At 52.6% G+C, this 16,028-nt stretch overlaps 1 protein-coding gene across 9 annotated transcripts in view; it reads left to right on the top strand.

The window, feature by feature from the left end:
* The window catches only part of MTA1 (metastasis associated 1), a 152,099-nt gene extending 136,666 nt beyond the window's left edge, over positions 1-15,433 (top strand). For 4 of the 9 annotated variants that reach the window (XM_038765516.1, XM_038765515.1, XM_038765511.1 and 1 more), the window contains 4 exons: positions 6,778-6,789; positions 11,347-11,378; positions 13,416-13,567; positions 13,776-15,433. In XM_038765516.1, the coding sequence (XP_038621444.1) occupies positions 6,778-6,789; positions 11,347-11,378; positions 13,416-13,567; positions 13,776-13,914 (335 nt within the window). In that variant the 3' untranslated portion in view covers positions 13,915-15,433. The remainder of the gene's footprint in view (positions 1-6,777; positions 6,790-11,346; positions 11,379-13,415; positions 13,568-13,775) is intronic. The other 5 variants (XM_038765517.1, XM_038765514.1, XM_038765513.1 and 2 more) reach the window with 2 other exon arrangements.
* The last annotated feature ends 595 nt before the right edge of the window (positions 15,434-16,028 follow it).

Here is a 16,028-nt window from a genome sequence, read left to right as displayed (position 1 = left end):
TGTAGTCAACCCCACTTCTCTGGGCCAGCGACTCCTTTCTGGAGCCTTTATAGGCTCCGCAACCCTTAGGAAACGTCCAGAGACCCCAAACACTAGTGTGCCCGAGCGAGCCAAGCATCTCTGCCGGGTGTCAACCAGGGACCAGGGGTCTGAGCAGATGGGAGGGAATCTTGTTGGTGGGGAAGAGTTGGGAGATGGCCTCCTTGAGCTTGTTAGGTAGAGCAAACGATTTTACCACCGTGCCATGCAAACTAGGGGGGAAATGGCATCTGTCCTCCGGGGGTGGAGTCCTCTGCCCTAGGTCTTGGCTCATTGCGTGGCCCTGGGGCCAAGCTTATGGAAGATGGTGGGTGGGCACAGGCCCGCTTTGGCCGGAAGCGGGGTCTGTTCGGTGGCTGAGCAGAACCAGGCCTCGCTGCAGGGAGTCCTGGAGGGAGCCAGCAAACTACACGGCCAGGTCGCATAGCCCACATGAGCCTCCCTGGCTTGGTCTCTCTTCGTGGGATAGCAGTGGCTAGGGGCAAGGAGCCAGTTGGCATTCTTTGGTGAGATTCCACGCTTGAGGCAGCAGACTCACTGGGGGCGGGGGCGGGTGTCGTTCACCGGCAACTCCAAATCAAGAATCCACCCACCCCTCGCCTCACCCTGAAACCCCAAGAGCTCATTTCTTCCCGCCAAAGGGAGGTAGAGGTGGCTGGTGCAATGGCTGAGAGGAACTGGGGCACTGTAATTCTGAACTCATGTAATGACAGTGCCCCCAGTAACCGTAAATAACCTGGAGAGAAAGGGATTCGTCAGCCCATTGGTGTATGAGGAAGCATGGGCATGAGAGGAAAGGCAGGACAGGGCAAAGAGTAAATGGGGTTTCTTTGGAAGCTCAGACCCTTCGGGCAGAACCAGAAAGGGAGGGTTGAGGCTGAAGAGTACGTTAACAGGCTGAGTGATGAAGGGATAAGAGAGTGGGAAGGAATGGAGAGAAGATCCTTTCTGCGGGAAGAGGCCTACAAAGAATTTTACCAACAGCCAAGGTGGCCCAAAAGCCAACCGTGGTGTCTGTGTAGGGTGGGAGGATAGATTTTTGCCCAGATTCTGAGTCTGAGGCCACAGATCCCCTTCTCAAATGCAGATTTCTTAGGTTCTTTGACCGACCATCCAAATACACAGTCAGCCCAAGGGGTACAAGTTCCAGAACAGAGGGATGGTTAACGAGGAATGGAGGAAGGTGCCCGAGGCAGGACACTGGCCTCCTAAAGGAAAGAGTGGATGATGCCATGAGGGGGCAAAGACCCCACAGGCTGCGCAGCAAGGATCCTCTGCCGGACTGGAGGGATGAATGGGCTGCATTCTTGGGTTCCTCCATTGAGGACAGAAGGGGAGGGCGGGGGCTGGACATGGACCGCTCCGAGAGGGGTGACCTTGGGGAGGGAAGGAAGCGGCCATTGATCGATGAAGCGGCTGGGAGTCTGAGAGCCCTGGCAGAGTCACCAGTCCATTTCAGCCGTACTCATTGGAGCCAGGTCTTGGGCCTCGCCACCCGTCTCTGCGCCGAGAATTCAGCCTCCTTGACACAAGCGGGCGACCTCGATTGGAATTGATCGGGCGAGAGGGCTGGTGGCGGGAGGACCCCTCCGGTCTTCCTCTGCCTTCTCTGACCTGAGCAACTGACCATAGCCAGGTCATTCTGATCCCCAGGGCATCACCCGTTACAGGCCAGTGAGTGCGTCTCTCTCTTCAGAGCAAAAAACAATTTTTGCTTCAGCTTTGGCTTGGGCAACGAGCTCAAATCCAATCTCCCTAATGGTTCCCCCACCCTGCTTTGACCCCTCACCAGGCACCTTGGATTTCTCTCCCTCAGACTCACCCCTCAGACTGTTCAGACCCCGATCCCCTGCTCCCGAAGCATCACGATCCTCCTCCTCTCTCTTCAGCCTCAACCCTCCCACCTCCACAACTGCTCACCCTTTACCTCTCTGGCCCCTCTGAGTTTCCGCTGCTACCTGCCATTGGCCAAGCCAATTTACTCTGCAGCCACCGGTGGTGGTCTCACTACAAAGCAATACAGCCCCTCTCCCTTCTCCACCCACCTCTGCCTGGGTTTAAGGAATCAGTCAGCCCCCTGGTCTCCCCCCACAGCTTCACAGAACCCTCTCCAGGGAGGGGCCAGCGACCTATTCTGGCCAGAAATAGGGATTTTGCCTCCTAGTTCCCCAGCCCCTTGCTGAAAAGACTCTGCTGTATACCTTCCCTCCCCCACCTCTTATGTGCAGACATCTTTTGCATTAGACTACCTCTTCCATTTTGCCAATTACCGAGAGCTGTGCTGCTTCATTTTAATTTAGTTGTTGCTCCCATCCAATTCCTCTGAATAATAACTTCTGTCTTGGTTGGGATCCGTGTATTTGAAATTGCACCGAAGAGCCTTTAAGAAGACTAATTACAATTTTTCGAATGATGGTGTCGGCCGGAATCCACACCGTCCACTTAGCAGGATGAATGACCATTATTTACCCCTAATTGTATGTTTGCCAAAGCATTTTCAGTGTTCCAGCCTCTGGGTGGAGATTACAGTTGTTTTAATCTCATGCTCTAAAATAGGAGAAAATTGTCAGGCAGATGAAGGATCTTGCCAGTTGAAGACGACAAAACAATGCCATTGCTTGGTCTCTGACATTGGCGCCAGGACTCTTGGGAGAGTCACGTGTTGGTTACCCTTCCAGACATCCACCCTCCTGCTTAGGAATGAACTGTTAACACTGAACTTTTCTCTCTACCATCATAACATTCACTCTAAGAACCCTTTATGTTCCACTTGTCCATGAATGTAATGGTGATGATAATAATTGTGATAATAATAATTACTTATTATGTACTAGGCACTTTACCTAGTGCTGGGGTGAGTACAAGATAATTAGTTTGGACATAGTCCCTGTCCCACATAATCATAATAATGGCATTTATTACGCATTTACTATGTGCAAAGCACTGTTCTAAGCGCTGGGGAGGTTACAAGATGATCAGGTTGTCCCATGGGGGGCTCACAGTCTTAACCCCCATTTTACAGATGAGGTAACTGAGGCACAGAGAAGTTAAGTGACTTGCCCAAAGTCACACAGCTGACAATTGGCAGAGCCAGGATTTGAATCCATGAACTCTGATTCCAAAGCCCGTGCTCTTTGCACTGAGCCACGCTGCTTCTCCATCTCACAGGCAGGGAGCAAGCCCTTAATCCCTACTTTACAGATGAGGAAACAGGCACAGAGAAGTGAAGTGACTTCCCCAAGGTTACACAGCAGGCAAGCGGCAGAGCCAGGATTAGAACATAGGTCTTCTGACACCCAGGCCCCTGCTATTTCCACTAAACCACACTGCTTCTCCAGTCCTTTTTGAACCTGCAAATATTTTCAGCTGTAGGACTTCCTGTAGCAACATATTCCATGTCCTCAGCCTCCGTCAGGTGGATTAGAACCCAGGTCCTCCGACTTCCAAACTCATGCTTTTGTACAGTGCACTGCACACAGTAAGCACTCAATAAATCCAGTTGATCGATTGATTGATTTGTCTCCTAGGCCACGCTGCCTCCCTTTTGTTCATATAATAATCATCATAATAATAATCTTTGTTAAGCGCTTATCATGTACCGAGTACTGTTCTAAGCGCTGCGCTAGATATAAGGTAATCAGGTTGTCCCATGTGGGGCTCACTGTTTTAATCCCTATTTTACAGATGAGGTAACTGAGACACAGAGAAGTTAAATGACTTGCGCAAAATCACACAGCTGACTAGTGGCGGAGCCAAGATTAGAACCCACAACCTCTGACTCCCAAACCCATGCTCTTTCCAGTAAGCCATGCTGCTTCTCTGTATGGAACCCCCACCTCAAGACTCACTAGATGTCCGCCTGTTTTTTTGTTGTTTTATGGTATTTGTTAAGTGTTTATTATGTGCCAGGCACTGTACTATGCACTGGGATATATGTATATATATATATAAAAGTGGGATACTGACTGGTTTAAATGTGTATATTTCGAATGATGGTGTCCGCCGGAATCCATGCCATCCACTTAGCAGGATGAATGACCATTATTTAATTATTCATCCATTTAGCAGAATGAATGACCATTATATTATTATGTCTATATTTAAGCCTGTCAGTATCCCACCTAGGGTTCACAGTCTTAATCCCCATTTAACAGATAACTGAAGCACAAAGAAGTTAAGTGATTTGCCCCAATTCTCACAGAAAAGTGGAAAAGTGGAAAAGCTGAGATTAGAACCCAGGTCCTTCTGACTCTCAGGCCCAGTCTTTATATACTAGGCCACACTGCATCTCTTGTCCTCTTGCGTTGGTATTTGATGAACAACAATCCTATTTTTCCCACACTTTTCATGAGACCGAAGATATCAATCCCGTTCGACTCATCCTGGAATACCATCCGTCTGATCATCTGTCTGTACCTTCTCCAGCTCTGTAATAACAACAATAATAATTATTACTAATCGTTATGTGGTATTTATTAAGCTCTTACTACATGTCAAGCACTGTTCTAAATGCTGGGGTAGGTCTAAATTAATCAGGTCAGACACACCCCCTGTCCCACTTGGGGCCGGCAGTCTAAGTAAGAGGGAGGTGGGGCATTTCATCCCCACTTTACAGATGAGGAAACTGAGGCACAGAGAAGTGGAATGACTTGCCCAAGGTCACAGCAGGCAAGCGGCAGAGCCAGGATTAGAACCAGGTCTTTTGACTTCCAGACCGGTTCTCTTTCGACTAGGCCTTGCTTTTGTAACGACCCTCCCGAGACTTTCCCTGATGTGGGCCTGGCTCCAGTGGAGAGTCATTGAATGGTCAGAATCAATCAATCAATCAATCAATCGTATTTATTGAGCGCTTACTATGTGCAGAGCACTGTACTAAGCGCTTGGGAAGTACAAATTGGCATCACATAGAGACAGTCCCTACCCAACAGTGGGCTCACAGTCTAAAAGGGGGAGAATCTGGTCTCCGTGCCTTCGGAGGAAACGTTTGTCCTGCCTTCATGTCTAAACTATTGCCAAAGGAAGCCAAAGCACCAGGACTGATCCTTCGTCCCTAGATTCTGTGCACAGGCCATCCATAATTGTTTTATGATATTTATTAAGTGCTTGCTACATACTTAGCACTGGGATAGATACAAGCTAAGCAGGTTGTATACAGTCCATGTCCCACACGGGGCTCACAGTTTTAACCCTCACTTTACAGGTGAGGGAACTGAGGCCCAGAGAAGTGAAGTGACTTGCCCAAGGTGACACAGCAGACAAGTGATGGAGCCAGGGTTAGAACCCAGGTCCTGACTCCCAGGGTCCTGCTCTTTCCACTAGACCATGCTGCTTCCCATATTGCTCCCTCCTGAGGGCATTGCAGATCTGAAAATTGTCTTTTCTCACTTCTGATTTTGTCTGGTTTCCATTTGTATCATATACAAGCAAACTGAGTGACCTCCTCAGAGGCTGGGACTTCCACCTCAACCCTTCTAGCCAGGCAGAAAATCCCCGCCTACCTCCCCGCTCCTGCCCCGCCGTCAGGCATTCCTGTTTGATCTGGAGGATGTGTCCACCTGGGATTTTCCACTATGCTTTGGCAGGGCACTTGGTGGGGAAATGCCACTCGGAATGCTCAGCGGGAGAGGTGGGGGTCTGACTGCCCGGGGGAGCCGGGGAGAAGGGAGCTCCTCGGGAAGCAGTGGTGTTTTGAAAAGAGTCCTGGGTCCCTTCCTCCTTGTGCACCAGGAGATCTCGCCTCAGATGTTTCTGAATGCTAGTCCTTGCTCAGTTTCCCCTGGTATCGAGTCCAAAGCAGAAACGATAGAGGGGGCCCAGTGGCCCTCCCTGGAACTTCTGGCAGGTAGAGTCTCTAGCCCAGACCGGGCCTTCTGGGCAGTGGAAATGAAGTTATTGAGTTTTTTTGTTTTTGTTTTTAATGGTATTTGTGAAAAGCTTACTATGTGCCAGGCACTGTACTAAGCGCTGAGGTAAATACAAGCTAGTCAGATTGGACACGGTCCATTTCCCACCTGGGGCTCACAGTCTCAATCCCCATCTTACAGATGAGGTAACTGAGACTCACCCGAGGTCACACAGCAGACATGTGGCAGAGTCGGGATTAGACTCCCGGGTCCGGGCTCTTTCCATTAGGCCACGCTGCTTCTCCAAGGTTGGCTTCCTTTCCAGCCCGGAGAAGCCCACTGAGATTCTAGATGTCCTTTGCCACCCTCAAGGACAAGGCCGAGAATCAGGGGCCTTAGCCCTGTGGCTTCCTCAAGGAGGGGAGGCGGGAGAAAGATCGTGGGTGTCCGCCCCGTGATGTGTGTGTTCAGTGAGATTTCCAGGAGCTGACACTGGAGGGTTTCGCTCCTTCCTTGGAGAGATTTCTCAGGAACTGACGTTCTGACGATTCTCGGTCTCCCTGTTGTTCTTTGCAAGCAGGGAGGTGGCCTCCTTGGGACAGGGTCTGCCAGTTGCCCCGCGGGCAGTGTTTCTCCTGAGTTATGTCCAGCTTCCAGCTGCTCCAGACCGCCCGGAGCCAATCAAGGCTCTCGCAAGCGCAAGTGGTTTTACCAGCTGCAGGGTGAACTGACAAACCGCCACCCCCACCCCCCATCACATGTCCCCGAAGTTGGCTTCGCTGCTCGCGAATCCCGCCCAGCAGACTTGTTGAATTCTTCTCGGTGCCAGTCACATTCCCTCATTTTTTTTTTTTTAACTTTCAATCTGTTTTCTTTTCCTCTGCCAATCTGATAGGAACTTACTTAGGTAAGTAGCTTGGAATTTTAACATCTTCATTTTGCCCGAATTTCCAGTAGGCCAAGGGTGACTGGGAGAGGCATCCTACGCCCTCCTCAAGTGGGACTCTCCTAACCCCGTGAGCCCTCGGTGGTTGGCGGGGGCCGGGAAAATGCCACGCGAAGGTTGTTTGCTTCATTATAGAGGCTTGTGCTCCCCGTCCGAAATGGGCCCTGACACGTTTCAACAGATTATGCTTCGTCTCCCGTCTCCGCCCTTCTCCTCCCCTATGTACACCCTTCCCGCCTCTGAGGGATCGCTCAGTATTGACTTTCACTTCGGCTTGGTGGCCAGGAGAGTTCCAGGGTCTGGGGAGCCAAGGGCTCATGGTTATAGGGTGGCCCATGGGCCCTGTGAACTCCAGGGCTGCTGAGAGGGCAACTCTTTTGGTGTCTCAATTGACCAGTTGTATTTATTGGAGTGCTTACTACATGCAGAACACCGTACTAAGTGCTTGGGAGAGTACAGTATAACAGAGTTGGTAGACAAGGTTTTCGTCTCTTCAAGGAGGAATAAAAACACCCAGAAGCATTGGTTGTGAGGGGACAGCCTCCTTTATGGACAATCGCTTGGGAGCTTTTGAAACAAGATTATTTTTGCTTTGATTTCAAAGCCCAGGAGAGCACATCCCACTTGGGGGTCCTCCATGGGTTGAGTGGGGCCTCAGTGGAGAAGGGAAACAGGCACCATTGCATTTCCCCCTCAGGCCAGATTCCCTTGGGCTGGGTCCCTGGTGAACAGGAGAATGGGCTAGGCCTCGTGAATGTCAAACACAACCCTCTGGAGCACTTTCTTGTTCTTGACAGAGTTTCTCTGTCAACCATTAGGCAGCTTCTCCCTCGGGCAGGCTTCAGAGGGGCCACCCCCACGTCAAAGAGGGCAAACAAGCTGCTAAAAGGCCCTGTGGGTGTGGCCTGACCGCCTTTCTAAGGAACTCACCTGATGGGCAACGGAGCTGCCCCTTCCCTGGGAAAAATTACTTGTCGTTCAAACAGGTCCCAGTCTGGCCTGGGGACACAAACTTCCCCCAAAACAGCACGCTGCCACTGAAGCTTCAAGAGGCAGGTAGTGGAGACGATTTGCCAGTACCAGTTATGCTTCTTGATTCTTCTCTAGCCCACAGTAATAATGATGGCATTTGTTAAGTGCTTACTATGTGCAAAGCACTGTTTTAAGAGCTGGGGGGGATGCAAGGTAGTCAGGTTGTCCCACGTGGGGCTCACAGTCTTAATCTCCATTTTACAGATGAGGTAACTGAGGCACAGAGAAGTGAAGTGACTTGCCCGAAGTCACACAGCTGACAAGCGGTGAAGCAGGGATTTGAACCCATGACCTCTGACTCCCAAGCCCGTGCTCTTTCCATTGAGCCATGCTGCTTCTCTTAAGCTTGTCCTGCTCACAAGTGGCTTCTCGTTTCCTTCCAGCAGTGCTGAGAGTCATTATGAACGTGGTTTGGTTTGATAAATCAAAGGGTTTTGGGTAGTGGGACGATTCCTGCGAAATCTGCTTCTGCAGTAGCATCTTTCACCAAGCTGAAGCTTCTCTTTTGGTAGGGGGAGTTTGTACACCTGGCCTTACTCAGTCATACCTTGACACGGCAGGCCTCCCCATTCCATGAACTAAAGGTCAAGTGACAGTTCTTGTTTGTCCTGGAGAAGAAGGCTGTCCAGTCGTTGGTGGTAATTGCTGGATCACTGCAGAGGAGAACCTGTCTTCCTCCTGCCCGCTAAGCTCCGGGGAGCAGGGTTGACATCCCTGTCAGTACATCCATGTTCAGTGGTGTAGTGTCGGCAATGTTGATTTCCAGCCTGGCCGCTCTCCTGCCCTCGTGGGTTCAGTAGAAGTGAGAGAACTGTATGTAGGGCAGGCCTGCCACAGTCTCCTTGGATTTTGAACCAGATTCTTGTGACTCCCGTCGGCCTTGACCCTAAGAGTTTCTGTTTTGATTCCCCATTGCCCGTTACTGACTTCCCAGGGTTGGAGAATCTGCACATGTGTCATTGGGACATTCAGTAGGAAACCCTATCAGTAATAATAAATAATAATTATGGTATCTGTTAAGCGCTTACTACATGCCAGGCATGGTACTAAGCACTGGGGTGGATACAAGCAAATTGGGTTGGACACGATCTCTGTCCTACGTGGGGCTCACAGTCTCAATCCCCATTTTACAGATGAGGGAACTGAGGCACAGAGAAATAAAGTGACTTGCTCAATGGCACACAGCAGACAAGTGGTAGAGCCAGGATTAGAACTCATGATCTTCGGACTCCCAGGCCTGTTCTCTATCCACTAAACCATGCGGCTTCTCAGCTGAGTTGGATAGCATTGGTTAGAGATGTCCTCCATTATTAAATCACTGGGGGTTTGGGATTAGGACATCCCTATATTTATCAATCATCTGGAGGTCTGAATTTGCATAATACATAATGAGAGCTTCAGAAATCATCTGGTCCAGCCCCCTGCCTCCATCCACCTCAGATGGAGTTAATTCTTTCTTTTCCGATCTCCAGGGATCAAGACCTCAATCACCCTAGGTAGCTTATTCCAATGTTGCATCTTCCAGAGGGGCAGAAATATCATCCTTATCCACAATGGCAGTCTCTCCTGTGGGAAGAAGCCTAATTCTTCTTGTCCAGTCCTCAGGACATGGGTTGGTCAGCGCCCATTCCAGAAAACCTTCATGGATTTCGACTGCTCCCTTTTCCTTCCCCCTTCCCATAGGCTGGGGCCTCAGCTGCACCTGACCACCATTCTGGAGTGATTTTGGGGGCTGCTGGGCTGGCCGGATAGGCCGACTTTTTTCCCATTCTCCACCTGGCACTAGCCTGGCTCTATGTCTCTGTCCAGAACCGGGCCTACAGGCAGGGAGAGCAGCCGAGACTCAGAACAAGAGACAAAATTCCCTCTTCCGGGGGCCCCACTCCGAGCCACCTCCGCTCCCAAGAGTCTGTGAATCCCAGGAAACTTGGGAGCTCCAAGAGAACCTGCCTGTTTCCCTTTAATAATAATAATAATAATAATGGCATTTATTAAGTGCTTACTACATGCAAAGCACTGTTCTAAGCGCTGGGGAGGTTACAAGGTGATCAAGTTGTCCCACGGGGGGCTCACAGTCTTAATCCCCATTTTACAGATGAGGTAACTGAAGCACAGAGAAGTTAAGTGACTTGCCCAAAGTCACACAGCTGACAATTGGTGGAGCCGGGATTTGAACCCATGACCTCTGACTCCAAAGCCCATGCTCTTTCCATTGAGCCATGCTGCTTTAAAGCTGGTGGATGGTTGATTTTTTTTTCCCTCCAAATCTTGAGGTGTGGGACCAGAGAGGGGCAGCACGTCAACTTGTGTTGGAAAGAAATCCAATCGTGGTGTGGGGAAGAGGACCACAGGGACTTCAGGGTTTTCCCCAGAGCACTGTCTGTATGACCCGCCAAGCCCAGGATGCATTGCCCTTCTCTGCTGACTCTTCCAGGTCAGGGAGGGAATAGAAGAAAGTGCTAGCGAGTTGTTGTCCACCCCCACTTGACTGTCCTCGGAACCAAGCCCAGAAACTATTGTGCCTGGGCTGTTTCTGGAGATCCTGCTATCCACTTGCCCTCTCTGCCCAGCCTGGCTGGGGTTTGCTCTGGGGGACTAGTGGTTTGCTGTGGAGGCCTAGTGATTTGATCGGGACAGTAAGAACTTTGAGATCCTCCAGTAGAGGTGGGAAAGAGCAGAGATTAAAACTCCCTTGGTGCCAGGCAGATGAATAAGGGTGGTAATTGGGAGTAGCTGCCAATTCTAGTACTGTCGGTGGCCACCTGTACCATCTTGGCTGAGGCACCGCTGCTGTCTGCCAACCCCTTCTCCCTCTGGGTAATGGGTATGCACCCACCCAGCCCCATCAGCTTGGCAACCCCCCAGCCAACGGCATCTGCAACTCAGACTTTGGAGGGTCGGGGTCTGGGAGCTGAAGGTCCTAGGCCCAGGCTGGCAAAGGGGCATGGGTGGATGGCAGCAAGCCTGCCAAGCTCCTGGGCTGAGAGCCGATGGGAAGGTCTCGGCAACCCAATCTCCAGCCCAGGGGGCTCAGTAGATACCACTCTGGCAGGGGCAGGGAGTGGGGCTTGTGATCTTTTTAGGGGTGGGTTTTTAACTCCCAGCCCCTCTGGTTCATGACATCCTACCTTCCCCTCAGTTCAAGTCACCCTCAGTCATTTCAGGGCACACACTAGCAGGCCACCACTAGAAAGGATCGTATTTTACCCCTCGCCCCCTCTGAATGCCCCGTGTCCAGTTTGGGCCAGAAAGTGGGGGCTAGCAGACAGCAGGCTGGAAAGTTGCCCCTCCTGGCCCCCAGCATGTGTTCAGTTGGGGAGGCTTGCTTTCTGTTTATCCCTCCAGGAAGATGGAGGCAGCCCCAAACCCATTAGTTTAGATGAACAAACAAGTTGCAAACACTGCTGTTTGGTTTGACTTTGTATTATTTCTGTCTTGGAAGAACTATGGTGTCTTACAAGCTCTATTCTCTTTCCTGTTTGTTAGGTCTGGCTAACCACGGACCAACCAGACAAATGGTAAGAGAAAGAATACTCTACCTGTCTCTAGATAGTTTCCCGACCACCCAGGCAGCCCCCTCTCCTTGCTACCCACAGCCTTTTCTGCTCTGTCGTCAGAGGCAGAAGAGCCTGTCAGCAGGCCCAGCCAACGGGAAATGGACGTGGGCACCATTTTCCCTCCCAGGGCACCCAGGGCGCTCTGCTCCAACTGAAATGCCCGTCGTCTCCACGTCCCACGGAGATGAAACGAGGCATTCGGGTGGGCCTGGGGCTGGACCCTAGGCAGGCCGGGTCACCTCGCCCAGGAAGATGTCAGGGAACAGGTGGCTTTTAGAGAACAGTTTTTTTGTTGAACGGTCGGCGTGCAGGTTGCTCCCGGATGGGCCCAGTGTGCGTTGAGCTAGGGGTTTGGTCATGGTGGAAAAAAAGACCAACCTGGTGCAGATCGACGTGAAAGGCCGGGGTGGGGAGGGGGCTCCGACGTTAATTTGCGCTGCAGGCTGGAGTTCTCGGGAACTGCCCCCACACAAGGCCTGGGGAGCAGATTCCCCACTGTTGTCCGGGGACTCCTGGGTCGTGAAAGTCAAGATGTTTGTTCTTCAGGAGAATTGATTGGTGACTTAGGTCACAGCGAGCCCCGTTTCTTCTTCCCTCGCCTGCCCTACCTGATCTCCCCGCCTTGTTAAATGTGTGCCAGTTTCCCTCGGGACAGAACTGCTCGTCTCACGCTTCCGGGTGCGATAGCGTGGTGTTACGGGCCGGGCCAGGGGCGTGTCTCCCCAGAGGATGCCAGGGTTGCTTCTCGTCTGGGTTGGATGAGCCCAACCCGGCAAGGGCAGAGAGGCCGGAATCCTTCCGCACCCTCTCCGGATGCCTGGCGAAGGGCCCGGGTGCTAATCAGAGGTGCCCACAGGGCAGTCCCTCCAAGCAGGAGGCCATGTTGGTGATGCTGGGGCTGGGGGGCCGGGACGCCCACTCCCCCACTGAGGAAAAGTGGGAAATCCCCAGGAAACTATCCCACTTGGCTCAAATCCGGAATCCTCTCCAGCCGCCAGGGCAGGATGATAGCCCTGTTGTCCAGGCAGAAATCCCAATCCAAGCTCCAAAGGACTGTGGGGCTGCTGGTTTTCAGGGAAAATGGTAGGTAGGATTTTCTGAGGTGTGGTAGGAGGACTCCGCTGAGGGGAGACCTGGCTTCTCTCTGGCCCAGAGGGAAGGTGGAGTCACTTTGGACTTTAGGGGAGAGTTGTTATTTATTGATTGATTTTGTTTACCTTATGGTATTTGTTAAGTGCTTACTAGGTGCCGGGCACTGTTCTAATAACTGGGGTGGATACAAGCAAATCGGGTTGGACACAGTCGCTGTCCCATGTGGTGCTTGCAGTCTCAATCCCCATTTTACAGGTGAAGTAACCGAGGCCCATAGAAGTGAAGTGACTCGCCACGGTCACACCGCAGAGCAGTAGTAGAGCCGGGACTAGAACCCATGACCTTTTGAATCTCAGGCCCCTGCTCTAGAGATGTGCTGCTTCTCCGAGATGTGTATTTGCCGAGAGATGTGCGTGACCAACACCTTGGGCTGCAGCTATCATCCCTCTCACCCCTCCCACCTGCCCCGAAGCCCCCTCAGAGGGTCCCCCACTCCCCCACCCACGTACACACTGGTTTACCTCTCTCTGAGTCTCTGCCGACCTATCGCTGCCCCGGGAGTCGTTGTTCACCTCGGACACTTGGACGTGCTGGCATTAGGGTGGAGGGTCCTGGGACTCTAAGCTCCTCCTAGACTGTCCACTTGCTGAGAGCCAGTAGGGCTGACAGGAAGCGGGAGACCGTGGGTGTCCCTCCACCTCTCCAGGGAGGCCCGTGGACACCGCTGACTCTGGTTTGGGCACCTCAGATCTCCGGGGGACCTTTGGACTTGAGTGGTGGTGGGGGCGGGGAGGGGGTGTTTCCAGAGATTATTAGCCCCTTCCCCTCCCCAGCCGGTCAGCGTAAGTAAACACGTGTGGGCTTGCCCCTGGCCTTGCCCTCATTCCTTCTCGTGTGTTGTGTCAGGGACCAAGCCGAAATTTGCTGCTCAATGGGAAATCGTACCCAACGAAAGTCCGGTTAATCCGTGGTGGATCCATGCCGCCGGTGAAAAGGAGGAGGATGAACTGGATTGATGCTCCAGATGACGTGTTCTACATGGCCACCGAAGAAACCAGGTAGGAAGCGGGCTCAGGGAATGACCGGGGGCGGCAACCAGGGAACTCGGGATCCGGCCGAGTAGCCCCTTTTCACCGGGGCGGCCCCCCCACACCTGGGGAAGACCTCTATCCCTGGTGAAATCGAAGGGAGATCGGATCTCCTTGGGGAACGTGGTTTGTCTTTCCCGCCTTGGCCCTCATGCCTCTTGTCTCCGTCCCCGGGCAGGAAAATCCGCAAATTGCTTTCATCGTCGGAGACCAAGCGAGCCGCCCGGCGCCCGTACAAGCCCATCATCCTGCGGCAGCTGCCGGCCACACAGCTCCGACAGCCCGTGAACGACGAGCCCATTGTCATCGAGGATTAACGCCAGCCGAGTGGCCACCCCCACCCTCCCCTCCGTCCACCCCCTCCCCTCCCCGACGCGACCCCACTCCACATCCGCCCGAAAGAATCTCCGCTCCAGTGTCTCTGAGCTTTCCCAGCGACGGCATCGAGTGAGCTGCTGAAACGGGGAGAGGATTACAGCATCGGCCTGCCCCTCTCCGACCCGAATCGGGCGGCTTCCGAGACCGAGGACTGTCCGTATCTCCTTCCTTTCTCTGTTGTCGGTAGTCTTGGCCCCCTTTCCCCTTCACTCGCAGCGAGGCCCGCTCCTTGGGTGGGCAAGCCGGGGTGGTGTTGAGGGGAGGGGGGGCGGTTTAACTTATTCAGAGAATGCGGAACAGCCATTTTTAGCCTTTTTGTTTACCCTTCAGAAGAGGTGAAGACAAGGAATCTTCCACTACGCACGCCTCCGAGCTCTCGGCATCCTCAGCGGGGCTGGGAGGCTGTGCTGTAAGATTTCTTCCTGTTCTGGTGTCGAAGGTGCCATTTTTAATTTTATTTCTACGACTCCTTTTGTAGGGAACTTGAGGTCCGCAGCTCCGTGAGGACGTTAGGGCCACAACCGCCAACCACAAGTTCAGTCGGTCCGTCCGGGGTCTGTCCCTCGTCTTTTCAAATTACCCTCCTAGGGACCTCTCCTGCCCCGACCCCTCTCCCCGTCCCCCCAGCAGTGTTAGCCCCGGGCCTTGGAAGTCGTCGGCTGGGTCCAAGGGCGTGAGCCCATCAGCCGTCTCCCCAGACTCGAGGGAGGCCCCGGCCCACCCGTCCCCCCTCTGAAACACCCGGGGGCATTGGGACCGGGCGAGCCATCAACGTGGGCCCGGGGCCCTCCGGAAACCGGGGGCGAGAAGCGGCTCTGGCTCTGGACCCGGGGGTCCGGCAACCCCGCACCCCTTTCCTCTCCCCCGACCGTCTTGCCCTGGTCCGGGGCCTACATCGCTTTTGTTTCAGAGACTTGCTTGTGCAACAGTGTTTTGGATACACTTCTCCAAGGGGAAGCGGCGTTACTAGACATTTTCCCTTGTGGAGGAAATTGAAAATTGGATTTTAATTTGGACACAGTGTGTATCAAAAAGCTAAGTGTGTTTCCCCTTGAAACCTTTTTTGTGTTTACGGTTTTTGCATCTTGAACTTACTCTGTATTTGCAGGTCTGTCCGGTTTCTTTCTTGTACGTCTCCTCCATGCGGTGCATTTCAGACGCCCCCGCTGTGTTTGAACAGATGTCGACTCTCATTCGCAACTTGTACCGATCTGTCCGTGTCCCTGCCGCGGGCAGGCAACGCATGTGATAAACTCCTTAGTCATTCCATAAGTGTTGGCGCCGAGATGAGCCAAAGTGCTGTTTTTTGGATTAACCGGTGCGGGGAGAGGAGGAGGGGGTCAGACCAGCTGCGTCCAGCACGATGGAAAACCACCCCCCACCCCCACCCCCTCCCGGAGACATTTCGGTTCCCTTTACTTACGGTGCAAATAAATCCGGCAGTGACGCGTTTGTGAACCTCCGGCCTGTTCGTCTGTGCTTGGGAAACTACGGGCAGGATGCGGGGTGACCGGGGACCATTTGGAAGCCCTGTCCACACCCCTCACTGGGGCAGCGAGAGGGTTTGGGGGGGGTTGCTAAAGTGGCGAGCTGAAAGAGACCACGGATGGGAGGAGAGATTGCCCAGATGACCCTGGGGCACTTGAGAGACGGATGGCAGCTCGATCTGGGTGGAGAACTAAAGATTTAGGGGTCCTGGTGGTGGGTTCTTCTCAGCAGTGTGACTTTGGGCAAGTCACTTAACTTCTCTGTGCCTCAGTTACCTCATCTGTAAAATGGGGATTAAGACTGTGAGACCTACATGGGACAACCTGATTACTTTGTATCTATCCCAGTGCTTAGAACAGTGCTTGGTACATAGTAAGTGCTTAACAAATGCCATCATTATTATTATTATTATTATTTTTAAGGATCATCATCATCAATCATATTTATTGAGCGCTTACTGTGTGCAGAGCACTGCACTAAGTGCTTGGGAAGTGCAAGTTGGCAACATATAGAGACAGTCCCTACCCAACAGTGGGCTCACAGTCTCTTAAGAGACGTATTAGGT

This window comes from Tachyglossus aculeatus, chromosome 23, assembly GCF_015852505.1.
Source record: "Tachyglossus aculeatus isolate mTacAcu1 chromosome 23, mTacAcu1.pri, whole genome shotgun sequence".
Lineage (NCBI taxonomy): Eukaryota > Metazoa > Chordata > Mammalia > Monotremata > Tachyglossidae > Tachyglossus > Tachyglossus aculeatus.
Note: the sequence above shows the minus strand (reverse complement) of the source record. Positions and strands in the feature narration are given on the sequence as shown.